Source organism: Mustelus asterias, chromosome 20 (assembly GCF_964213995.1).
Source record: "Mustelus asterias chromosome 20, sMusAst1.hap1.1, whole genome shotgun sequence".
In the NCBI taxonomy this organism is placed as follows: Eukaryota; Metazoa; Chordata; class Chondrichthyes; order Carcharhiniformes; family Triakidae; genus Mustelus; species Mustelus asterias.
In genome coordinates this window covers 36,027,338-36,054,993 of record NC_135820.1, presented here as the reverse complement: position 1 = coordinate 36,054,993, position 27,656 = coordinate 36,027,338, and the positions used below count along the sequence as shown (strand labels likewise).

At 46.3% G+C, this 27,656-nt stretch overlaps 1 protein-coding gene across 1 annotated transcript; it reads right to left on the bottom strand.

The window, feature by feature from the left end:
* Positions 1-27,656, bottom strand: LOC144508244 (protein-glutamine gamma-glutamyltransferase K-like). Its single transcript, XM_078236059.1, has 10 exons — positions 27,599-27,656; positions 27,138-27,368; positions 21,526-21,670; positions 20,674-20,776; positions 19,600-19,861; positions 10,330-10,602; positions 5,468-5,637; positions 4,955-5,164; positions 2,483-2,547; positions 1-175 (listed from the first exon to the last, which is right to left on the bottom strand). Exons 1-10 carry the CDS (start codon positions 27,654-27,656, stop codon positions 1-3), a joined length of 1,692 nt encoding a protein of 563 aa, XP_078092185.1.

Sequence of the window (27,656 nt, the reverse complement as noted above, 5' to 3'; positions counted from 1 at the left end):
CTAAGTCCTGGGACTGCACTTCAGGAAAGTACTTGTGATCCAGGGTACAGGGGGGTAGGGGAAGCCCTGGGGATTAGGAAAGGGGATGATCTCAGGGTCAGGAGGTAGGCCGACAGGAGCGAGGTGGGTGGGGGAAGAGGGGGAGGGCTGGAGCTCCCCACCGGCATCCACCAGCCTAAAAATTGAGGAAGGGTTATCACTAATTGAGACATAGGCAGGCTTCTCATCCAAGGCTCAGCCCGCTCCACTGGTCGGGGAGAGCGGAATCCTGGAGAGAATCCCATCCCATCCAATTTTACATCTCCTTTACTCTCCCTCCACCCTCCCCTGACCCTCCATCACATCCATCTCAGAAACCACCCTGGGGAAGGGGGAAGCATAAAAGTCTGGCCATAATTCCAGATTTATTAGTTGTATGAATAATTTTATAATCTTTGTCTTAGAATTCTAAAGATGTTTTTCTCCTTTATTTCTTCTGCGAGGGTTCCCGTTGTAGCACCTGACGAATTAGCAAAAGTGAAGTGTGACTTTGTTCCTTACAAGTCAGGGTTGAAGAAACTACTGATGGATTTGGACTGTGACAAAGTACGAGATGTAAAAGAACATCACAGTCCAAGAAAAAGAGAGAGCAGGAGAAACCTGAAAAAGAGCTTAAAACCCTATTTCTGAATCTATGGGATAGTCATTAAAGGTGCATTAATTACTTACATTTTCACATTATCATTACATATTGTAGTCTGTGTGCTTGTTTAAATACTTTTTCTTTCAGTTACAAATTTTAGGCAACTTTAACATTGCACTGTTTTGGTGTATCAAAATCATGAGGTTTATAAGATTGTTACATTTTTAGCCTGTAGTTTTAAACTTAGGGTAAATAAAAGGGGGTTATATAATCTGTTCTGGCATCTACCCGACAGTAATTTTGGGTGATTTGATTGTTCGAAATAAGGAAGTGGACTGTTTTATTGGGAGGAAGGTGCTCGGTATTTATAGCTGCAGACAATAGCAGAGTGTCTGTGCTCACAATGGATAGAGCCTGAGAGTCTCAAAGTTGTGGCATCATAAACTATTGTTTATTTCTATGATGAAAATAAGCTGGGATCAAAGTTGCCTCATTGGTATTTCTACTTGGATGCCAGGTTGCCACCAGGAAGAGAGCAGGGAAGTCATTTTTGTGATCAGCTTACAGCCAAATCCATGAATCCCAGAGACAGACAACAGTTTTGCTTTGGGGTGGTTTGCAGCTACCCGATAGGCAAACAGCAGAAGATAGAGGCAACCAGTCCTGCACCTGAAGCAGAGAAAATACTGACTCTATTGTTGGTCACATAGAATGCAGGTGGAGCACAAATTAAAGAGGCCAAGTTTGTCAGCATTCAAGGGAGGCTGCCAACTTCACGTAGCTTGGGTTAGAGGAAAGGAATCTGCAACAAACCCTCACAGTGAAAGTCAGTTTTGGGATTAGAAATACCTAGCTGGGAAAACGAAAAGGGAGAAACTATGATTTGTTTACAAAAATAACTGTAATTTTGTGGAGAGCACGAGGGGTGATAAGGAGAAACATGACTTTCTGTACTTTAAAGTGCAAGTTGCCAAAGAAATACGTAATCAATGGTATTTTCTTCGTCATTTATTACAATAAACATTTTTAAAATGTGAAATCTCGTAGTGTTGTTCTTTCAGCTCACAACTAGAAGCTTGAATCTCTTTTTCAAAGTTATTGGTCTCTGCGGAGATTGTAACAGGTGAATGTTCCTCCCTGTGAGGACTTAGTACAACTTTTGAATTCACTTGGAAAAACCAGTCAATCTTCAAACCGCTTGGGGAGGAGTGAGTGATTAAAGCCTCATAAAACAATACAAATGATCGATGAATTTTGAGATAAGACATTATATTGAGGTTGGTCTGCCTCAGGTGGATAAAAGATATTCCATGACATTCTGGAAAGTAAAGCAGTGACTTTCGTCCTGGTGACCAATCTATGCCTCATACAAAATTAAAACAGATTATCTGGGCTAAGATTTTCTGCCACCCCCGCGCCCCCCCCCCCCTCCCCCCCCCCCCCCCCCCCGCCACTCCTCCCACCTGCCCCCTCCCAACCACAATCCTTTCCTGCCTCCTCCCAAACCACCCCAACTCCCCCCCTGCCCCCGTACTCCACCACCACTCCTCCCAACCCCTCCCTGCCCGCCCCCCCCCACCACCAGAAAACCTGCTGCGGATGGGGGATGGGTCAGAAAATCCCAGCCGAGGTCATTAATATCATTGCTGCTTATGTGACATTGCTATGTCTACATTTCCGAGCATAATTTCCCTACAATATTTCAAAAGTACCTCACTGACTATGAAATTCTTGAAGGCATATATACGTATGGAAGTTTTTTTTCTTTCTGTTTGAGCTATGACAATACCATGAGGAGATAGTTTACCAATTGCAGGTATAGTGGCTTGGATCACTGTTCCTGTGTCTCAACTTCTTTACCTCCACTTCGCCATCAGAACTGCAGAACTTAAAGTATCAATCTCCTGTCCCGCCAGCTTCCTTTCCTGAACCAGGCATAATCGTTAGACTGAACACCAACTGACACATCTTAAACACTTTAGTTCATCAGATAACATTGTATCTGGACGAATTTGGCACTCTAGTGACTTTGAGATAGAAGCATTTTGCAGGAATTGGGAGTGAGTATTAAGAACATCAATTAAATATACTATACCTTTGGAAAGAGATTTTTCTCATTATTGGTTATTTATGCTACCTCTGCATTTAAATTCAATGCTTTTTTAATGTAATAGAACATTAAACCTTAGAAAAGTTACAGCATAGAAGGAGGTCATTTGGTACATCTTGTCCATGCCAGCCCAAGGACACACAGATATCCTTTCTATCTCATTTTCCTGCACCTGTCCCATAGCCCTCTAGCTTACAGCACTTAAGGTGCAGTTCCAGATACTTTTAATAAGTGTTTAGGGCCTCTGCTTCCACCACCAACTCGGGCAGTGAATTTCCGACACCCACTACCTTCTGCGTAAAAAAAGTTCTTCTGTATATCCCCTCTACACCTTCTTCTACTTACCTTGAATCTATGTCCCCTAGTTCTAGAATTCTCCACCAAGTGAAACAATTTTATCCTGTTCACTGTCTCTTCCCCTCATAATTTTGTACACCTCTGTCAAGTCACCCCTCAACCTTCTTTGTTCCAAGGAAAATAACCCCAACCTACCCAATCTCTCATCGTAGCTACAATTTTTAAACACTAGCAATATTTTTGTAAATCTCGCCTGCATTCTCTCCAAAACACTTACACCCTTCCTGTAATGTGACCAGAGCTGCACACAATATTCCAGGTGTGGCCGCACCAGTGTTTTATACAATTCCAATATTATATTCATACTTTTATATTCTATACCTCTACCAATGAGAGCATTCCACATGCCTTATTTACAAACTTGTCCACTTAAACTGCTGCCTTTAGGGACCTGTGTAATTGTAAGCCAAGATCTCTTACTTCCTCTACCCCTCTTGTATATTCTCATTTATTGTGTATTCCCTATATCTGTTTGACCTCCCTAAATGCATGACCTCACACTTCTTTATGTTGAAATCCATCTGCCACTTTACCGCCCACTCCACCAATCCATCTATATTGTTGTGGAGATTATAGCTATCCTCTACATTATCCACCACTTGGTCAATTGTTATATTGTCTGCAAATTTCCCAATCATGCCCCCCACGTTCACGACCAAACTGTTAATACATAACACAAACAGTAAGGCTCCCAACACCGAGCCCTGTTGAACAACACTTGAAACAACTTTCCATTCGCAACACCATCCATCGACCATTGCCCTTTGTTTCCTGTTACTAAGCCAACTTTTTATCCAGTTTGCCACATTACCCCTGTGTCCCATGGGCTTTCACTTTTTTGACCAACCACTTTGCTAAAATCCATGTACACAACATCCTCTACACCACCTTCATCGACCCTTCTTGTCACTTCCTCAAAGAATTCAATCAATTTGTGAGGCAAGACCTTTGTTTAACAAATCCATGCTGACCATCCCTGACTAGTCCACGCCTTTCTACATGACAGTTAATCCTATCTCTCAGGATTGATTCAACGTATTTGCCCACCACTGATGTAAGACAAACTGGCCTATAATTGTTTTACTTCGATCCCTTTTTAAACAATAGAAACACATTTGCATTAGTCCAGTCTTCGGGTATCTCCCCTGTATCGGGCGAGGATTGGAAAATTATCTTCAGAGCATCTGCTATCTTCTCCCTGACCTCCTTCAGCAGCCTCGGAAACAATCCATCTGGCCCTGAGCCTTATCAACGTTCAAGGATTACAACCCTTCGAGTATTTCCTCTCTCTTTATGATTATCCCATCCAAAATGTCAGTGTTCCTCTTGGAATACTATATCTGCATCATCCCTTTCCCTGTAAACACGGAGACAAACATTCATTTAGAATCCTTCCCACAGCCTCTTCTCACAAGTTCCCTTCTTCATGTCTGATCGGTCCCACTTTTTCCTTAACTAACTTTTTACCATTAATATATTGGGAAAACGTTGGTGAAACACCACAATGTCTTGAATGTTCTCAATTTTATATGTTGGCTCCATAGCACCCTCTGCACAGGCGCATTCCCGCTCCTCCACAACACCCTCTGCACAGGCGCATTCCCGCTCCTCCACAGCACCCTCTGCACAGGCGCAGTCCCGCTTCTCCACAGCACCCTCTGCACAGGCGCATTCCCGCTCCTCCATAGCACCCTCTGCACAGGCGCAGTCCCGCCCCTTCACAGCACCCTCTGCACAGGCGCAGTCCCGCCCCTCCACAGCACCCTCTGCACAGGCGTAGTCCCGCCCCTCCACAGCACCCTCTGCACAGGCGCAGTCCTGCCCCGCCACAGCACCCTCTGCACAGGCGCAGTCCCGCCCCTCACAACACCCTCTGCACAGGCGCAGTCCTGCTCCTCCACAGCACCCTCTGCACAGGCGCAGTCCCGCCCCTCCACAGCACTTTCTGCACAGGCGCAGTCCCGCTCCTCCCCGGCCAGTTCAAGGGCTCGGTCCTGGAAGAGCATCAGGGTTCTTAGCTTGAGCATTATTCCGACTGCTTGTGCCTGTTCACAGCGGTTATGCTTGAGTTTGTCCTGCATTAAGATAGATAGAGTGAGTGTAGGCAGGAGTCCTACCTGTTCAGATGGTGATGAGGTGTGGCATGTGTGGAACTTGAGCGGGAATGGGGAAGTTAGGAGCAGAGGAGATACAGAAAGACCATGGGGATTGGAGGAAAGAGGGCCTTGAGATAGGTGCTGGCAACCCAGGAGATGGCTGGGTGAGAGGTCATCTTGGAGGTGTGTAGCGGGAGATTGGATGAGGCATATTTACCCTGGCCATGTGAAGAAGGTCATTCATCCTCTTGCAGCACTCTTCTGCTGTAAGCTGACACTTACTCGGGCTGCCACTGCCTCACAGGCAGGGGTGATCACCTCGTTGGATGGGCGTCTGTGCTGCAGTGGATAGAGGACATCCTGCCTCTGCTGCACATCATCCAGGTGCCTGGTCAGGGCACCCTTGGAGAACCATGGTACAAGTTTCCTGGCAGCGGTCCCCTTGAATGGATCTGGAACAAGTGCAGGGGAAACACACTAATATGGTGCCCCTATTCAAAAAGGGAGCGAGGCAAAAAAATAGGAAATTATAGTCTGGTTTAGCTTGACCTCTGTGGTGGGGAAGTGGCTGGAATCAATCATTATGAGGAAGATGACTGAGCATTTGGAAAGACAAAGCTCAATCCACCATTGTCAGCATGGTTTTATGAAGGGTAAGTCATGCTTGACAAACTTAGTCGAGTTCTTTCAGGACATAACCAGCAAGATGGATAGTGGGGAATCTGTGGATGTGGTATATCTAGACATCCAGAAGGCGTTTGACAAGGTGTGGCATAAAAGACTGATCCAGAAGGTGAGATTGCAGGGGATTGGGGGTAGAGTACTAGATTGGATTGAAAATTGGCTGACTGACAGAAAGCAGAGAATGTCAGGTCTGAGATTGTGCAGAACAGATTTACTAGAATAGTAGCAGGAATGAGGGGACTAGCTCAGTCAGTAGAGCATGGGACTCTTAATCCCAGGGTCGTGGGTTCGTGCCCCACGTTAGGCGCTCTCATTTGGGGTGGCACAGTGGTTAGCACTGCTACCTCACAGCCCCAGGGACCTGGGTTCGATTCCCGGCTTGGGTCTCTGTATGTGCGGAGTTTGCACATTCCCCCCGTGTCTGCGTGAGTTTCCTCTGGGTGCTCCAGTTTCCTCCCACACTCCAAAGATGTGTGGGTTAGGTTGATTGGCCATGTTGAATTTCCCCTTAGTGTCCGGGATGTGTAGGTTAGAGGGATTAGCAGGGTAAATAAGTGGGGTGAAGTGGATAGGGTCTGAGTGTTGTTGTTGGTGCAGACTCGATGGGCCGAATGCCCTCCTTCTGCACTTTAGGGTTTTTATGATGCTATGAAATCTGTGCATGTTGTCTTTAGAGCAGAGAAGTGTAACAGGAGATTTGTTTGAATTGTTCAGAATTATGAATGGTTTTGATGGAATAAATCAGGAGAAACTGACAGAAGGTTTGGTAACCAGAGGATACAGATTTAATATGAACGGTGACATCAAGAAACATTTTATACACAATGAGTTGTTGTAATCTGAAATGCATTGCCTGAAAGGTAGGTGGCAGCAGGAGCAATAATAACATTCAGAAGAGAATTGATAAATGCTGCTTGGTCGGGAGAAAAATCATCACAGGACTATGGGGAAAGAACAGAGGGCTATCATTTCAAATTTCCCTTCTAGATTTGGAATAACCCAGTGTTTACCATCGGCCATGCTCTTAACATTACTAATAGAGTATAAAAACCACTTAGCATGTTAATGTTATTGAAACATGCTCCTTTACTGTCCTTGTTATTAACACCTCATCTTCAACCTCCCCTTTCTCTCCACAGTCCTTCATATATTGACTGCCAATCTCTTTCTCCATTTTTGAATCCTCCAATCAGGTTATTGCTCTTCTCAAAGTACCAAAACAATCCTAACTAAAGTCATAAACCACATTCTCTGACTGACCATAGTGCATTATCCTTGGGGGCCGCATGGTGGCACAGTGGTTAGCACTGCTGCCTCACAGCGACAGGGACCCAGGTTCGATTCCCGGCTTGGGTCACTGTCGCTATGAAGCTTGCACGTACTCCCCATGTCTGTGTAGGTTTCCTCCGGGTGCTCCAGTTTCCTCCCACAATCCAAAGATGTGCGGGTTAGGTTGATTGGCCATGCTAAATTACCCCTTAGTGTCAGGGGGAACCAGCTAGTGTAAATGCATGGGGTTATGGGGATAGGGCCTGCGTGGGATTGTGGTCAACGCAGACTCGATGGACCGAAGGGCCTCCTTCTGCCCTGTAGGATTCTATGATTATCCTCCTCCAGCCTATACCCTCTCAATGTCCAGATGGAGGAGCTGCCTCAATTTGGCTCAACTGTTACTGAGTCATTGCCAGAACATCCCTAACAATGTTTTGTCTTCCCATTGCAGCACTCGGAAAAAGTGTTTAAGAAATCAGCATAAATTTCAATAGGATAGCGCTTTCTTATATTTCTGTAATGTCCTTAAAGTCCCACAGCACTCCATAAAGATTAGGAGGGCCTCAAATTGGATGGGGAAATAACTCCAGCAAGGTTGAAAAGATTGGTTTAAAGACAGCTTTTAAAGGTTTGAAGAGATGCAGTGACTCACTGGGATGTTGAACGAGAATTCCAGGGTGGGATTTTCCAGCCGCACTCGCCTCAAGACAGGAAAATCGCGCTTGAGGTCAATGGACCTTTGCATGGTCCGCCCCGGCTCGCTATGATTCCCGTGGTGGGCGGGACGGGAAAATTCCACCCCTAGTGTTTAAGGCCACTCTGATGAAAGTATTATCATCAGAGATGCTATGAGGAGGAGGGTTGGGTGGGGAATGGGGACGAGGGAGAGAAGGGAAAATTTACACTCTGTAAAGTGGAGAATGCAAGGTAGATTAAGTTACAAAGATAAGGTGGAGTGAAACTGTGGAGGGATGTGTAAGAATTAAATTCAATGCATTGTAGCAGTAGATCTGTGTGACGTACAAAAGTTACTTACAATGGGATAAGATGTGCGTAGTGGAGACCTAGATGAATTGGAATTTCTATACTGTTTTAGATCGAGAGGGGAAGCAGATGGAATTGGCTATAAAACCTAGTTTGGAGATAAGAAATGCATGAATAAAAATTTCTGCAATGGTGGCGGTAAGGTAAAGAAAATAATGAGGATTTGCCCAAAAAAAACAAATTCTGGATTCTTTGATTGTCTCAGAAATAGTTTCCCAGAGAAGCTTCAGTCATTATTTGGCTGCTTAAAACAGAAAGGATAGGATTTTTCATGCATGACTGAGGCAGGGTGTTCAATGGCAGTGGTGAGTGAGGATAATGGTGAATATTAAGGATGAATGATGAATATTAATGATGGATGTTATGGATTAATGATGAATTTTATGGACAGCTAATCAGAAGGAAACAACAGTTTAAATGTGAGATCTGAACCAATCAGAAGATTACAGATAAGTTAGTGCAATGCTTCGGCATATGATGGATTGCTCTCGGAATATATCAAGATAGAGATAGGGGAGGTGGTGGTGTAGTGGCATTGCCACTGGACTTGTAATCCAGAGACCCAGGGTCCCGGTGGTACAGTGGTTAACACTGCTGCCTCACAGCACCAGGGAGCCGTGTTCAATTCCAGCCTCGGGTCACTGTCTGTGTGGAGTTTGCACATTCTCCCCATGTCTGCATGGGTTTCCTCCAGGTGCTCTGGTTTCCTCCCATAGTCCAAAGATATGTGGATTAGGTTGATTGGTCATGCTAAATTAACCTGAGTGTCAGGGGGATTAGCAGGGTAAATATGAGGGGTTACGGGAATAGGGCCTGGGTGGGATAGTGGTCAGTGCAGACTCGATGGGACGAATGCCCTCCTTCTGCACTGTGGATGGTGAAATTTGAATTCAATAAAAATATGCAATTAAAAGTCTAAAGATTACCATTGTTGATTATTGTAAAAACCCATCTGGTTCACTGATGTCCAGTAGGGGAGGAAACCTGTTGTCCTTGGTCTGGCCTACATGTGACTCTAGGCCCACAACAGTGCCCATATGGGTGATAGATGTCGGCCCGGCCAAAGATGTCCATGAAGGAATAAAAAAAATACACAGCGAGACATTTCGTGATTCTCATGAATCGAGACTAAGTGCTCTGGTTTTCCTGCTGGTGCTGTCAGCATCTGTCAAGTGGGATTCTCCAACTGAAGCATCCAAATTTAGGCATCTCGGGAATCACCCTGGCCAATCCGGCTTCTCAGAGATCACCCGCTTTAGTGGACAGGACCCCTGTCCCCAAAAACTGAAATGGTGCCCCTTCTGCATATGCCCCACCGCCTCCCCCCTCCCACTGCACCCCTCCACCCTTGCCATTGACAAGAGGAGAACCACGAACACCTCAGTGTCTGAATTCACCGTCCTGAAACTGAACAACACCTTTCCCAGGATCTGAACCAAAGCCCACTTGGTGCAGATCCCTCAGGGGAGGCGGGTGAACAGCAGAAGGGAACTGAATCAGGCTCCAAATCCCTTACTCATATTTTTAAAAAGTCAAGTTGACTAACTATTGGGTTCCCACCCAGTCTGGCCAGGAACCCAATCAGGGACGGCGTGGAAGGCAGGGACCATCGCCATGAGTTTGGCGCCCAGTGTAAAACACATTTTTTGCCCAATGCCCGATTCTCTGGGCCAACATGATTCCCGTAGGGACATAGCGGGCCATGGATTCATGACATTTAATTTAAGCTGCTCTTAGTTATTAAGTTACATCATTTAGTAAGTCTGACAATTTGAACAGTTCACATATAAACATCATGGCTGAAGTTTTCTGGCCATTCCTGTTAGTGGGAGCCTCTTCAGCAAAGGATGAGGACAACAGGAGAACCCATTGACCGTAGCGGTTTGGGAGGTCCCACCGCAGGTCAATGGTGGGCCATCTCTACCACAGCAAAACACGCCTCTGCCCAGGTTTCTGGCATCATGGCAGGTGTGACCAGATCATGATGGAAGGTCACAAAGAAGAAATTTTAAATCAGTTTTCTCTCTCCTTAGATGCTACCTGACCTCCTGCTTATCATGAACACTTTTTGTTTGTTTTTTCATTGTCTGTTACAACAGAAAATGTAGATTAGAAAACGAAAAGATCAATAACTGTTCCATTACCTCCATTGCCTCGGACGGCAATTTGTTGCAGATTCTTTTCTGTAATTTGGCGCACTAGTTTTCCATTATAGTTTTTTACATGGGCATGGAAGTGAAGGTTGCAGACCATATCCATTGAAGTGTAGTTGGAGATGGTTACAAGAACTTGAACATTAGATCCATTGGTTATTGATTTGTCAGTCTTCACATGGACCTGGAGTTTCTTTTCTGGCAGGGGATCCATCCTATTTCTCCAATCAGCTTCGGAAACAATTGCTCTTTCTTTAGCAGAACCTAAATAGGTTGAAAAATAAGGTTCCATAAGGTAACAATGATTTATTTATTTTTCTGCTCTCCTTGTTTGGATAATTTGTATAAGTCGGCTGGAATTCTCCGGTCTCGTATGCCCCACCACCACTGCCAGAGAGAATGGAGAATTTGGTGCTCAGCCAAATGCAGCGGGACTGGAGAATCCCAGCCATGGTTTCTGACACCATATATGTACCTATAAATGCACACTATACTCACAGCTCACTTAAGTTATAAAATGTGATCTGGAAGTTGAATCCATTGCTATTAGATTGGTAAAACTGTAATCAAGATGTAACAATATTAAAGTAATAAAAGATCACATTTCAAAATGTCTGCTTCTGTTCCTTACGATGTGGAGATGCCGACGTTGGACTGGGGTAAGCACAGTAAGAAGTCTCACAACACCAGGTTAAAGTCCAACAGGTTTATTTGGTAGCAAATACCATAAGCTTTCGGAGCACTGCTCCTTCGTCAGATGGAGTGGATATCTGCTCTCAAACAGTGCAAACAGACACAGAAATCAAGTTACAGAACACTAATTAGAATGCGAATCTCTACAACCAGCCAGGTCTTAAAGGTACAGGCAATGTGGGTGGAGGGAGCATTCAATACAGGTTAAAGAGATGTGTATTGTCTCCAGACAGAACAGCTAGTGAGATTCTGCAAGACCAGGGGGAAAGCTGTGGGGGTTACTGATAATGTGACATAAATCCAACATCCCGGTTTAGGCCGTCCTCATGTGTGCGGAACTTGGCTATCAGTTTCTGCTCAGCGACTGCGCTGTCGTGTGTTGTGAAGGCCGCCTTGGAGAACACTTACCTGAAGATCCAAGGCTGAATGCCCGTGACTGCTGAAGTGCTCCCCCACAGGAAGAGAACAGTCTTGCCTGGTGATTGTCGAGCGGTGTTCATTCATCCGTTGTCGTAGCGTCTGCATGGTTTCCCCAATGTACCATGCCTCGGGACATCCTTTCCTGCAGCGTATCAGGTAGACAACGTTGGCCGAGTTGCAAGAGTAGGTACCGTGTACCTGGTAGATGGTGTTCTCACGTGAGATGATGGCATCCGTGTCGATGATCTGGCACGTCTTGCAGAGGTTGCTATGGTAGGGTTGTGTGGTGTCGTGGTCACTGTTCTCCTGAAGGCTGGGTAGTTTGCTGCGGACAATGGTCTGTTTGAGGTTGTGTGGTTGTTTGAAGGCAAGAAGTGGGGGTGTGGGGATGGCCTTGGCGAGATGTTCGTCTTCATCAATGACATGTTGAAGGCTCCGGAGGAGATGCTGTAGCTTCTCCGCTCCAGGGAAGTACTGGACGACGAAGGGTACTCTGTCCACTGTGTCCCGTGTTTGCCTTCTGAGGAGGTGATGCGGTTTTTCGCTGTGGCGCGTTGGAACTGTTGATCGATGAGTCGAACGCCATATCCTGTTCTTATGAGGGCATCTTTCAGCGTCTGGAGGTGTCTGTTGCGATCCTCCTCATCCGAGCAGATCCTGTGTATTCGGAGGGCTTGTCCGTAGGGGATAGCTTCTTTAACGTGTTTAGGGTGGAAGCTGGAGAAGTGGAGCATCATGAGGTTATCCGTGAGCTTGCGGTACAGTGAGGTGCTGAGGTGACCGTCCTTAATGGAGATGCGTGTGTCCAAGAATGCAACCGATTCCGGAGAGTAGTCTATGGTGAGTCTGATGGTGGGATGGAACGTGTTGATGTCATCATATAGTTGTTTCAGTGATTGCTCACCATGACTCCAAAGGAAGAAAATGTCATCGATGTACCTAGTGTACAGCATCGGTTGAAGGTCCTGTGCGGTGAAGAAGTCTTGTTCAAACCTGTGCATGAAGATGTTGGCATATTGAGGTGCGAATTTTGTCCCCATGGCTGTTCCGTGTGTCTGGATGAAGAACTGGTTGTTGAAGGTGAAGATATTGTGGTCCAGGATGAAGCGGATGAGTTGTAAAATTGCATCTGGAAACTGGCAGTTGACGGCATTGAGTACTGAGGCCGTTGCAGCAATGCCATCATCGTGGGGGATGCTGGTGTAGAGTGCCGAGACATCCATTGTGACGAGGAGTGCTCCTGGTTCAACTGCTCCATGTGTGTTGAGTTTCCGTAGGAAGTCCGTAGTGTCGCAACAAAAGCTGGGGGTTCTTTGTACAATGGGATTCAAGATGCCCTCGACATAGCCGGAGAGGTTCTCGCACAGGGTTCCATTTCCTGAAACGATGGGACGGCCGGGTGTGTTTGCCTTGTGTATTTTTGGAGGCAGTAGAGATCTCCAATGCGTGGAGTACGTGGGATGAGAGCACGGAGGGTGTTTTGAAGGTCCGGATCAAAGGTTTTGATCAAAGTGTTGAGTTGACGGGTGTGTTCCTTGGTCGGATCTGTGGGTAACTGTCTGTAGTGTTCCTCGTTGTTCAGTTGTCGGTACACTTCTTTGCAGTAATCCGTTCTGTTCAGTATGACAATGGCCCCTCCTTTGTCTGCTGGTTTGATGACAATGTTGCGGTTGGTCTTGAGAGCGTGGATGGCGTTGCGTTGTGCTTGGGTGATGTTCGGTGCTGTCTTGTGAGTGCGGCTGATGAATTTGGTGTTGACGCACCTCCTGATGGCTTGGGCATACATGTCAAGTCGAGGGCAGCGGCCTTCCGGAGGAGTCCAATTGGACTCCTTCCTCTTCAGTTGCTGCACTGCAGATCTCTCTGTCGGCTGTTCCAGTTCATTGGCTGTCTCACTGTATTCGCTGTTGGCCTCTTGGGGTTTGTGGAAGAACTCCCGCAGCCTCATTCGCCTGATGAATTCCTCTGTGTCCGTTGCGAGACTGATGGGGTCTATTTTGGTAGTGGGGCAAAAGTTGAGCCCTCGGCTGAGAACTTCGATTTCATCTGGCTGAAGTGTGTAGTCCGACAAGTTGACAATGGACTTTCCTGCAGTGGTACTGTTTTCTACTGTGGTACCGGGAGAGGCTTTGTTGCTGCTGGTGGTGATGCCGAGTTTCTCAAGTTTCCTGTTCTTGGTGTGCATGTAGATGGTGAAGTTCCTTTGTCTCGTCTGCTTGGCAGAGTTTCGCAACTGGTCTGCGTCCTGAGCGCAAGTTGAGAATATGGATTCGATCTTGGTTTCCAGGCTGCGGCGGTTGCTGTACAGTTGGTGTATGAGGTGTTTGAGGAGGGTGAGAGAGGTGCGACGGCAATGTCTCTCAGCGTAGTCTGTGTTAAAGGTTGACCTGAGTGGGTTCGTGATACGTAGTCCTTTCGGTATTGTGGTGAACCATCGTTGGTTCCCACTGGATAGTACTGAGCCAGGGGCTGGCCAGTACTACAAGGATGTACATATGTTACTGTTGGGTTGTGCTATTGTTGCTGTTGGGGTTAGGGTGGGGTTGTTACACCTTTGTACTGTAGTGTTGTGGCACATCCCAGTCGGGCTCCGCCTCCTGGGAGAGGTAGAAGAGTCCCTGCTCTGGCCGGGACCCCTTCAGTCTGGGATAGTGTATATAATTATTGGCTGCTTCATTACAGTAAATAAAAGCCTTTCATTTACCGAGCATCAGGCCTCGTGTTTGAGTAGCGCATCAATTTTATTTACTGTCGTTAAACTCTCGTCGAAGAAAAAAAAAGAAAGAGTATGGAGCAAATTCTGAAGCCGGAACGCCTTACACTAGATCCACGTGCGGTGGGCGCTTCTAACACCTTCGACCACTGGCTGAAGTGTTTCGAAGACTACCTGGCAGCCTCCGCAGCGGTCACCACAGATGATGACAGACTCCGGTTCCTCCATGCGAGGGTAAGCGACACTGTCTACCTCGCGATCCGTGCGGCCACCGATTATACTAAGGCCCTCGAGCTTCTGAAGAAGCGCTATATCAAACCACCCAATGAGATACACGCTCGTTACCTCCTAGCCACTCGACGACGGCAGTCTGGCGAAACGATGGAGGAATATGCGAACGAGCTCCTACAGCTAGCCAGGGGCTGTAACTGCAAATCTGTGTCGGCTGAGCAGAGCATGAACGACCTCGCCCGAGATGCGTTTGTGGCGGGGATCGGATCTTCGTACATTCGACTTAAACTGTTGGAGAAGGGTAACCTTGATCTTACCCAGGCCATTGAGCTAGCAGAGATGCTCGAGACGGCCTCCAAAAGCTTAGTATTATATTCGGAGGACCATGTGGAGACAACGTGGCAGGAGCAGTCGCCAATCCCTCCTCGTCCCTCGGGTTCGAAATGCTGTGTAATGGCGTGCTCACACTCGGGCCAGACGACGGCAGCAGCCCCGGGCGGCCCGCGGTGCTATTTCTGTGGGGGAGCGAAGTATACTCGGCAACGGTGTCCCGCTAAAGCTGTGTTGTGCACCGCATGCGGTAAAAAAGGGCACTATTCAAAAGTGTGCCGATCTAAACCCAGGAACGGCAGTGCGGCCTGCGATTCTTCAGAGCTCGGGTCTTCGTCGTCGAAGTCATCGCGGGGTTCGTCCACGTGCGAGGCCAGGACGACGCCATTACGGTCGACGGAGTCGGAGGAGTGTGACCACAAGGGGTCGCTGAGTTTGGCGCCCTCACCCACGTGCGACTTATGGGAGCGGCCATGTTGGTCGACACTGACCACAAACGACCAGCAGGGGTCCTCCTCATCGATTTCAGCTGCCTGCAGTGGCGCTCATGAACCAACGGTGGCGTCGATCATCCTGGACCAGGCCAAGCCTCATAGACTTGACAAATCTATGATGAATATCCAGGTAAATGACCACATGATTTATTGTCTGTTTGACAGCGGGAGCACTGAGAGCTTTATCCACCCAGACACTGTGAAGCGGTGTGGACTCCAGATTCAACCTGCCAAACAGACAATCTCTATGGCATCAAGGTCCCGGTCTGTTGCCATGCTAGGGAGTTGCGTGGTAACCTTGAAGGTGCAAGGCACAGTTTACAAGCGTTTCAAGCTCCTCATGTTGCCGTATCTTTGCGCGCCAATACTTCTCGGACTAAACTTCATGGTCCACTTGAGGAGTGTAATCCTACAGTACGGTGGGCCACTCCCTTCACTGGCAGTGGGAAAACAGCAGCAGCCTCCAAATTGCCCAATGCGCCCCGCCTGCAGCCTCTCGACGCTGAAGATCACCACACCCTCCTTGTTCCAGAATCTTGTACCAGGCTGCAAGCCCATCGCGACTAAAAGTAGGCGTTACAGCGCTGAGGATCGGATCTTCATTAGATCTGAGGTTCAGCGGCTCCTCAAAGAAAGGATCATACAACCCAGCGCTAGTCCGTGGAGGGCGCAGGTCGTGGTGGTCAAGAGCGGGAACAAACCCCGGATGGTCATTGACTACAGTCAGACCATTAACCGATATACGCAGCTGGATGCGTATCCTCTCCCGCGCATATCTGATATGGTCAATCAGATTGCGCAGTCCCGGGTGTTCTCCACCATAGACCTCAAGTCTGCCTACCACCAACTCCCCATTCGCCCAGAGGACCGACAGCACACGGCTTTTGAGGCGGATGGTCGCTTGTATCACTTTCTCAGGGTTCCCTTTGGTGTCACCAATGGGGTCTCGGTCTTCCAGCATGCTATGGACCGAATGGTGGACCAGAACGGGCTGCGGGCTACCTTCCCTTACCTGGATAATGTCACCATCTGCGGCCATGACCAGCAGGACCACGACACGAGTCTCCTGAACTTCCTACGCACTGCATCTCGCCTGAACTTGACCTACAACAGGGAGAAGTGTGTGTTTCGTACGCGCCGTTTAGCCATCCTAGGATACGTGGTGGAAAACGGGGTCATTGGCCCTGATCCAGACCGTATGCGCCCCCTTTCTGAACTTCCCTTGCCTGCTAGTGCAAAAGCACTGAGAAGATGCTTAGGCTTCTTCTCTTATTATGCGCAGTGGGTTCCCAACTACGCGGACAAAGCCCGTCCGCTCATTAAGTCCACGACTTTTCCCTTAACGCCAGAGGCCCGATTGGCCTTCGATAAATTGAAAGCCGATATCGCGAAAGCTACGATGCACGCTGTAGACGAGTCCATCCCCTTTCAGGTGGAGAGTGATGCATCTGATTTCGCCCTGGCCGCCACACTTAACCAGGCGGGCAGGCCCGTCGCATTTTTTTCCCGCACCCTCCAAGGCCCCGAAATTCGGCATTCAGCGGTGGACAAGGAGGCCCAAGCCATTGTGGAGGCTGTCAGGCACTGGCACCATTACTTGGCGGGAAAATGGTTCACCCTGATCACGGACCAGCGGTCCGTGGCGTTCATGTTTAACAACACGCAGAGGGGCAAGATCAAGAATGACAAGATCTTGCGGTGGAGAATTGAACTCTCCACCTATAACTACGACATCATGTACCGTCCAGGGAAACTCAATGAGCCCTCGGATGCCCTCTCGCGTGGAACATGCGCTAGTATACAGGAGGACCGTTTGCAGGCCCTCCATAATGACCTATGCCATCCTGGGGTCACTCGGCTCTACCACTTTATAAAAGCCCACAACCTGCCTTACTCGGTGGAGGACGTCAGGTCAGTAACAAGGAGCTGTCGGGTTTGCGCGGAATGCAAACCGCACTTTTACCGACCTGACCGGGCACATTTAGTCAAGGCCACTCGTCCCTTCGAGAGACTGAGTGTCGATTTTAAGGGCCCCCTTCCCTCAACAGATCGGAATGTGTACTTTCTCAATATCATTGACGAGTACTCTCGGTTCCCTTTTGTTGTTCCCTGCTCTGATACATCCGCTGCCACGGTTATCAAGGCATTCCGTGATCTCTTTACCCTGTTCGGGTACCCCGGCTACATCCATAGCGACAGGGGCTCGTCGTTCATGAGCGATGACTTGAGGCAATTCCTGCTCTCATACGGGATTGCCTCTAGTAGGACAACAAGCTACAACCCTAGGGGTAACGGACAGGTGGAACGTGAGAATGCTACTGTCTGGAAGGTTGTCTGACTGGCGTTGAAGTCAAAAGGTCTTCCAGTCTCCCGTTGGCAAGACGTGCTCCCTGATGCGCTCCATTCTATTCGCTCCCTCCTGTGTACGGCAACCAATGCTACTCCCCACGAGAGGATGTTCTCATTCCCTCGGAAGTCTTCCTCGGGGACCTCATTACCGTCTTGGTTGACGTACTCAGGACCCGTCCTCCTGCGGCGACATGTAAGGGCCCGCAAGTCCGACCCGTTGGTCGAACAGGTCCATCTCCTCCACGCCAACCCTCAGTATGCCTATGTAGCATACCCTGACGGGCGAGAGGATACGGTCTCGATCCGAGACCTGGCGCCAGCAGGGGACGTAGCAACCCCTGTCGCTCCCATACCCCCTGTTACAAACCCTTTATCTCTTGTTTCTTCCCCGGACACAGCGCGGGCAGCATCGGGACCGTTGCTTAACCATTTTACTCCCATGTACAGCTTGCCTGAGCCCAGAAGATGGTCGCCACTGCAGGGCGTGTCAGGATCCCATGGACTACCGTCACCTCAGGGTCAACCGGCCTGTGAGTCCGTGGAAGAACAGCTGGACGCCACCTTGGGGAGAACGCCACCGCGAGTGCCTACTCTGGTGTCACCGCCGGTATTGAGGAGGTCACAACGACGGTGCAGTCCCCCTGACCGTCTGAACTTATAGACTGCTGACACTTTATTCTGTTTTTGTACCCCGCCGGCCTTTGTTCTCAAAGGAGGGGTGAATGTGGTGAACCATCGTTGGTTCCCACTGGATAGTACTGAGCCAGGGGCTGGCCAGTACTACAAGGATGTACATATGTTACTGTTGGGTTGTTCTATTGTTGCTGTTGGGGTTAGGGTGGGGTTCTTACACCTTTGTACTGTAGTGTTGTGGCACATCCCAGTCGGGCTCCGCCTCCTGGGAGAGGTATAAGAGTCCCTGCTCTGGCCGGCACCCCTTCAGTCTGGGATAGTGTATATAAGTACTGGCTGCTTCATTACAGTAAATAAAAGCCTTTCATTTACCGAGCATCAGGCCTCGTGTTTGAGTAGCGCATCAGGTATCTTGTCTGCTTCCTTGCATGTTTGTAGAAACTTGATGTCTGTGTCGATATGCGCGATCTTCTTGGAGATCCTTGAAGCTACGGCATCTCCTCCGGAGCCTTCAACATGTCATTGATGAAGACGAACATCTCGCCAAGGCCATCCCCACACCCCCACTTCTTGCCTTCAAACAACCACGCAACCTCAAACAGACCATTGTCCGCAGCAAACTACCCAGCCTTCAGGAGAACAGTGACCACGACACCACACAACCCTACCACAGCAACCTCTGCAAGACGTGCCAGATCATCGACACGGATGCCATCATCTCACGTGAGAACACCATCTACCAGGTACACGGTACCTACTCTTGCAACTCGGCCAACGTTGTCTACCTGATACGCTGCAGGAAAGGATGTCCCGAGGCATGGTACATTGGGGAAACCATGCAGACGCTACGACAACGGATGAATGAACACCACTCGGCAATCACCAGGCAAGACTGTTCTCTTCCTGTGGGGGAGCACTTCAGCAGTCACGGGCATTCAGCCTTGGATCTTCAGGTAAGCGTTCTCCAAGGCGGCCTTCACGACACACGACAGCGCAGAGTCGCTGAGCAGAAACTGATAGCCAAGTTCCGCACACATGAGGACGGCCTAAACCGGGATGTTGGATTTATGTCACATTATCAGTAACCCGCACAGCTTTCCCCCTGGTCTTGCAGAATCTCACTAGCTGTTCTGTCTGGAGACAATACACATCTCTTTAACCTGTGTTGAATGCTCCCTCCACCCACATTGCCTGTACCTTTAAGACCTGGCTGGTTGTAGAGATTCGCATTCTAATTAGTATTCTGTAACTTGATTTCTGTGTCTGTGCACTGTTTGAGAGCAGATATCCACTCCATCTGACGAAGGAGCAGTGCTCCAAAAGCTTATGGTATTTGCTACCAAATAAACCTGTTGGACTTTAACCTGGTGTTGTGAGACTTCTTACTCTGTTCCTTACCCTCGGGATCCTTGTAATTATATGTGATGTCATCACGACCATCTCTGCCACAACTCTTTGTGCTGATATTCTGACCCACATGCTGAGTTTTGATCTTTATCTTTTCCTTTGTGCCATCTCTACCCAAGACCCAAGATACTTGATCTGCATTGACTTCAGCAAAGACAAAGGGAATGTCATACTTCATATCCACAGATCCTTCCTTGATTGCCTTGACTGGAGCTGGTCCACAGTAATAAATTCCTTTTAAAAAAAAGAAATACTTGAGAATCAACCTCAATGAATTTAAATAATCCTGACTGTGATTCATATTTAAGAAAGCTTTCAGAACCCCATCGAGCCATCTCACTTCAAAGAATAGACACTTTTGTTAAAATATTCCAATTCCAATTCTCTTCCTGCACCCAGTGGTGCAACAAAGCAGACTTTCATCTATTGCCACAGCTCGTTATTCCTGGAATAGGTCGCTAGTCTGTAGCCAGAGGCTTATAGCTTGAGCAGTGGCATTCCACATCAAGTGTGGCTGACCAGGAGTCTCTCCTGTTCTTACCGTGTGCCACTGGCATTTTGGAAGAATTTGCAGGTTGGCACATTCAACTTGTTTGGCCACATTATAAACACACCTTCCTTGGCCATCAAGTCCTGGGGTGGGTCTCGAACCTGGAGCCCCTGACTTAGAGGCAGGGATGCTATGCACTGCGCCACAAGACCTCCTATATTAAAATATAATTGTTCGTTTTTATTTTTATTTTATTTTTAAAGATTTGCTTTTGCCATGCAATCTTGTTGAAATACTTTAGAGAGGTTACCTCAGGATCTCCGGCATGGAAGGAAACACAGTGTGATTAACTAATGCATAATCATTTATTGTATTGATCAGAAGACATTTACCCCTGGGAAGCTGATGCTGCCCAACTTATCTGGCCTGGGTTGGCCCAGAAGAACATTAGTCCGTGCACAGCACTATTCATAATCAATACAACAGCAATTAATTCACAACAATGGAAAAAGATATGAACTGTTTAAGGTGGGTACACTATTATAGTTTATGATGTTGGAATTGCTCTCTGTAACTTCACTTTTCTCCTGTGGGGTTGAGTCCAGCACCTGCCAACCATCATTGCCTTGCCGCAGATCACTTCTTGCCATCCAGCTCTCTATCCAGACATGGAAGTTCCTAAATTGCAGCAACAATGAAAAGTCTCCAGGTTACTAAAATTCTCACAGAAATTGTGTTGTTTTGTTTATGTGTTTAAGTAGGGAAATAAAAAATCAGATGAACACTTGGCTGACCTAATAGTGGCTATCAGTATTAGAGATTGAGTGAACATTCAGTTTTGTAAGATCAGTTATGATTTATCTGCATGCATTCTGAATATTTATCAGTGATTACTATTTGAAAGCATTTTGCTTTTCTCTTTTGACATTTAATTAAATTATCTAGTATATATTCCAACTATTAGAAAATAATGTCCTTGATATAATTAGGTTTGGTAGAAGAATGAAAAGGAGTAGAACAATTAAAGATTATTTTAAAACTGCCCTCCTTTCAGACACTCAGCAAAATGTGACATTGCGCCACATAAAAAATAATAAAGTCCAGAAATTCAGGATCCTTCCTCTTCTCAATCCCAACCCAGTCCCGATCAAAGTCACAGATTACACTCCCTGTAATTGTAATAATGCTTCATTCTTTCTCCTTGTCCACCTCAATCCCTCTGCAAGCTGTGGCATTGTCCTGCGCAGTCACTCTATGCTCAGTTCACCCTCTGACTTTGCTGGTGAGTGCCAGAGTTCCTCCAGCAATGGCTTCTCTTCCCAGGTGTGCATCCTGACAATTTTGCAAGGATTTATTCCTGGCCTTCTCCTCTTTCTCGTCTATATGCTGCACTCATGCATTTGTAATTTTATACTGATTTGACTCACCAAATGCTATCTTTAATCTCATTTTTTTTCCCACATTTTCTCCCGTATTCATCGTAGATTTTATCAATTCTTAAATTGCCACTGATGTCATGAGCAGAATTAAAGTTTGTGACAACACGAGTAGGAATTCCTAAGCATCTCAAGACTAAAGGAATAAAAAAAGGCAATTAATTTACAATAACTTATTAACTCAGACAGAGTGCGATATGTGAGCAAACTGCCAGCATCTTAATACAGAATATGTTAATTTCAGATTTTTTTCAGCAAGAAAGAATATTAGCTTCTGCTAAATATTTTTTACTCGATGAATCTCTAATTTATATAACAAGAAAGAACTTTCATTTATATAATGCCATTCACAACGTCAGTGTGATTCACAGCCAATTATGTGTGGTGGCTAAAAGTCAATGCCTGCATTGAGGAAAAAGCAGGCGCGTGTGAGTCGTACCCACGACTGCGTCGCCATTGCACCTATGGGAGTGGCCAAAGGAGCCTTGGGTGCGTGTCTACATGGATTTTTCTGGTGGCCATTGATGAACATTTGAAGTAGCTGGAAATAATAGTATGAAATCGACGACCACAGAAGCGACCCTGGACAAGCTCAGTGGTTACTAGGCTTGGATATCCAAACCAGGCTGGAAGTGACAACAGTCCACAGTTTGTGTTGCAGGACTTTGAGGAGCACATGGAGCTGCATGGCATATAAGGTCTGCACCCTACCATCCAGAGGCGAATGGGCTAGCAGAGCGTTTTGTACAGTCATTGGAGGCTTCACCAGGCGGAGAGGGGGGGGGTGCCCTTGATGCGAATAATAAACCAGTTCTTGAATTGAGTGTGAATAATAAACCAGTTCTCCAGGACCACCTCCCCATGCATCTACAAAATGTTCACCGGTGGCATTGATGTTTGGGAGACAGTTGCGTACAATGTTTGACCTACTGAGGCCTGATGAGTGGTGGAGAGGAACCAGGAGGCACAGATGGGCCATCAAGCTGAACAGGCCAAGCTGAGGGAGTTTCAGAAGGGTGAATTGGTACTGGCCAGAAACGACGCTTCAGGGGATACATGGGTTCCAGCTGTGATTGTAGCCAAGACTGAGCTGTTGTCCTATACGGTGGAAATTTGGGACGAGTGTGGCACTGACATGTGGACCAACTGTTGGCAGCCCACACCAAGGGGTAGGGACCCCATCAACCCCAGCAATGGGGACTTATCTACTTTAAAAAACTGGATAAAAGCAAATTACTGTGGATGCTGGAATCTGAAACCAAATCTGAAACCCTTTGGGCCATCTGGACTCGAAACATCAGCTCTTTTCTTTCCTTACAGATGATGTCAGGCCAGTTGAGATTTTCCAGCATTTTCCCTTTTGGACTTATCTACTTTAATGCTTTTTAAGATGCCCAATACCTCCTCCTTTTTGATATCGATATGACCCAGAATACCTACACATCCTAACCTCGGCTCCTCATCCATCAAGTCCCTCTCTTTGGTGAATACTGAGGCAAAGTATTCATTTAGTATCTCACCCATTTCCTCTGGTTCCATGCATAGATTCCCTCCACTATCCTCGAGTGAACCAACCCCTTCCCTGGCTACCCTCTTGTTCTTTACATATGTATAAAATGCCTTAGGATTTTCCTTAATCCTGTTTGCCAAGGACTTTTCACGACCCCTTTTAGCCCTGCTAACTCCTTCCTTATTTCCTTCCTACGTTCTTTATATTCTTCAAGGGTTTCATCTGTCCTAAGCCTTTTAGACCTTACGAATGCTTCCTTTCTCTTTTTGACAAGGCTCATAATATCCTTTGTTATCCAGGGTTCCTGATACTTGCTACACTTATCCTTCATCCTCACAGGTATACGCCGGTCCTGAATTCCAATCAACTGACATTTGAAAGACTCCCACATGTCAAATGTTGATTTACCCTCAAACAGCCTCCTCCAATCTACACTCTCCAAATCCTACCTAATGTTGTTGTAGTTAGTCTTCCCGCAATTTAACACCTTTGCCCAAGGACCAGTCTTGTCCTTATCCACAAGCACCTTAAAACTTAGGGAATTATGATCACTGTTTAAAATGCCTTAGGATTTTCCTTAATCCTGTTTGCCAAGGACTTTTCACGACCCCTTTTAGCCCTGCTAACTCCTTCCTTATTTCCTTCCTACGTTCTTTATATTCTTCAAGGGTTTCATCTGTCCTAAGCCTTTTAGACCTTACGAATGCTTCCTTTCTCTTTTTGACAAGGCTCATAATATCCTTTGTTATCCAGGGTTCCTGATACTTGCCACACTTATCCTTCATCCTCACAGGTATACGCCGGTCCTGAATTCCAATCAACTGACATTTGAAAGACTCCCACATGTCAAATGTTGATTTACCCTCAAACAGCCTCCTCCAATCTACACTCTCCAAATCCTACCTAATGTTGTTGTAGTTAGTCTTCCCGCAATTTAACACCTTTGCCCAAGGACCAGTCTTGTCCTTATCCACAAGCACCTTAAAACTTAGGGAATTATGATCACTGTTTAAAATGCCTTAGGATTTTCCTTAATCCTGTTTGCCAAGGACTTTTCACGACCCCTTTTAGCCCTGCTAACTCCTTCCTTATTTCCTTCCTACGTTCTTTATATTCTTCAAGGGTTTCATCTGTCCTAAGCCTTTTAGACCTTACGAATGCTTCCTTTCTCTTTTTGACAAGGCTCATAATATCCTTTGTTATCCAGGGTTCCTGATACTTGCCACACTTATCCTTCATCCTCACAGGTATACGCCGGTCCTGAATTCCAATCAACTGACATTTGAAAGACTCCCACATGTCAAATGTTGATTTACCCTCAAACAGCCTCCTCCAATCTACACTCTCCAAATCCTACCTAATGTTGTTGTAGTTAGCCTTCCCGCAATTTAACACCTTTGCCCAAGGACCAGTCTTGTCCTTATCCACAAGCACCTTAAAACTTAGGGAATTATGATCACTGTTTCCGAAATGTTCTCCTACTGAAACTTCGATCACCTGGCTGGGCTCATTCCCCAATACCAGGTCTAATATGGCTCCTTCCCGAGTTGGGCTATTTACATTCTGTTTCGAGAAAGCTCCTGGATGCTCGTTACAAATTCTGCCCCATCCAAGCCCCTAGCAGTAAATGAGTCTCAGGAAATACAGGGAAAGTTAAAATCACCCACCACACCAACCCTGTTGTTTTTGCATCTTTCCAAAATCTGTCTGCATATCTGCTCCTCTATCTCTTGTACTTGAAAGGAATTTGTGCATAACTATTTCAGTGCTTGACATTTCTGTCACACTGCCAACTCAGTGCAACTGCAGATAATTAGTCACATGTCATGGCAAGAGATTGAATAGTTTTGAGAGTTTGTTTGGAGAAGCTGAGAGAACAATACACTCCTTGAAAATCTATCATCCTAGTTTGTCATCCACCTTAGTATTTGTTCTTTACACTAGCTGTCTATGTAGTTGCTTCTTTAAATAAACTCACTGTACAAAAACTCTGTGGCTTTTGTTTGATTTGATTTATTATTGTTACATGTATTAACATACAGTGAAAAGTATTATTTCTTGTGCACTTTACAGACAAAACATACCATTCATTGAGAAGGAAACGAGAGAGTGCAGAATGTAGTGTTACAGTCATAGCTTGGGTGTGGAGAAAGATCAACTTAATGCAAGGCAAGTCCATTCAAAAGACTAACAGCAGCAGGGAAGAAGCTGTTCTTGAGTCGGTTGGTACGTGACCTCAGACTTTTGTATCTTTTTCCAGACGGAAGAAGGTGCAAGAGAGAATGTCCGGGGTACGTCCAAAGATGTACGTCCACATCTTTGGACGTACCCCGGACATTCTCTCTTGCACCTTCTTCCTTCGGGAAAAAGATACAAAAGTCTGAGGTCACATACCAACCGACTCAAGAACAGCTTCTTCCCTGCTGCTGTCAGACTTTTGAATGGACTTGCCTTGCATAAAGATGATCTTTCTCTACACCCTAGCTATGACTGTAACACTACATTCTGCACTCTCTCGTTTCCTTCTCTATGAATGGTATGTTGTGTCTGTATAGCGCACAAGAAACAATACTTTTCACTGTATGTTAATATATGTGACAATAATAAATCAAATCAAATAATGATTGTTATCAATGGGAAGTAGGATTTATAATTAAATGTTCACATTGAGATACCAGGCTGGAAATTACAAATGTTTTTTTCTACCATGACCTGCTCTATTTATGATCTGTCAGACAATAATTTGGGAAGTGTGTATTTGTGCACAGTTATCTGTTGTGCCATACTGCAAAATTCAAAATGAAGCATTCATCAGCATTGAATCCATGTGTAATCCTTTGTTGGTGTTGTGGTACAAAATGGTGTCAGACAGTGGGGTTCTGCATGTATGGAAATCAGGTGAACTTGCCCCCACCCCCACCAATCTACACTGCTATTACCCCCACTTCCCTTCCTCCTGCCCCTGAAGCATCGCTGAGCCTGTTCACCTCCTCATCACCACATTGTCCGCCTCTGCTTACTTAAATGTCCCTCAATACTTAGTCTCCATGACATCAGAGGTGATGTAGAGCATGGGGAGGGGATGGGATGATAGAGGTTGGGAAGACGGTGATGAAGGGGAGGAAGGTTGTGGAACAGATGGGGGAAGGTAGGGGAGAGGGTGATGGAGGGTTTGTGGAACAGGAGGGTGAGGGTAGAGGAGGGGTGACAGAGAGGGTGTTTGTGGTACAGGTGGAAGGGGGAAGGGAGTGAGAGCAGAACCAGGGGTTGGCGGGAAGGGGTGTCAGAAAGGATTGAAGGGGTCGCAGAAATGAGGTGATGGGGGAAACAGAGCCAGAGGTATCAGGGAAATGAAAGGGGGCTTGAATTAAACCTTTAAATAAAGGAAACTCTGAAAACATATTTAGAAATCTGTAAACACTTGCCAGCACTTGAAACTATTTGTAAATTCCTAAAACCATAGAAGCCAGTTGAAAACACTTGTCGGCATTTAATAGCAAATTGATACAAGCAATTGAAAGTGTTTTAAAGAATTGAATTTGTTAAAAACTGCTTAAAATTTGCCACTAGGCTTTGTGAGTCCCTTCACTGGTTGCTCCATCCAATGGCCAGGAGGAAGTAAAAAGTCCATTTATAAACATTATCACAACTCTTGACATGAAGCTCCAAACCATTAGATTCATGGCCATGAGTTTCACTAATATTATTAGACAGGGGTTTTCCAGCCCTTCCCACCAGCGGGATCTTCCAGTCCCACCAAAGCCAATGACCTTTTGGCCGTTAGATCCCAGCTCTGGTCCTGTTGCACTGGCACAGAATATTCACAGGGTTTGTTGAGGTGAGGCAAACATTAACTTTCATTGAGAACTATCATGCAGTGTGGCTCCAGTGTGCCATGAAGTGAGAAAAAGAGAAAACAAGATCGTGAGACATTGCATTATTTCCTGTGATAATGTATCTCATTAGTATGGCACAGGGTTAGCATTAAAAATTGTACCTCACAAAGTTGGCCCACATTTCAATTAATATAGGCCCTTTCTCATTCACAACCTGGCTTTAAATCTCTCAGAATCTGGATTATAAGGATTTGTACCAGTGCACCATGGATTGAAGAGTAGGATGAACTCTCCAAGTTTGGAGATTCTGGATTCTTTTTCAGCTAGAAGAGATAAGCTGTATCGTCCGATCTTGGCATTTGGAGAGGAATATATGGCTAAGGTCAATCTGGTTCCAGTGCTGGAAGAAACAATGAAGCTCCAACCGTTCGCAGGTGAATTTGCTGAAAACAGGACTCTGGTTCCAGATGTTGTTGCAGGTCTTGGCCCTAAAGTAAGAAAAAAAAGTCAAGCTCACAGCCAACCAAACTAGAACAAATCAAACAATTCTATTTGCTAAATAATCTCCATCTTCTTCAATTTTAACAAAATAAATGAGTGAAATATGTTTCAAAAAGTTGTTTAAAGAATACTTTGTATTTCTTTTTGGTAGCAAGATAATTAGGGTGACATCTGCTCAAAGCTGACATTTTCTTTATCATAAAACTATTTTGATTACGTTGTAAACGTAACAAGTTGTACACAATCTTCAGCTCACAATGGTCTCTTTCATTCAT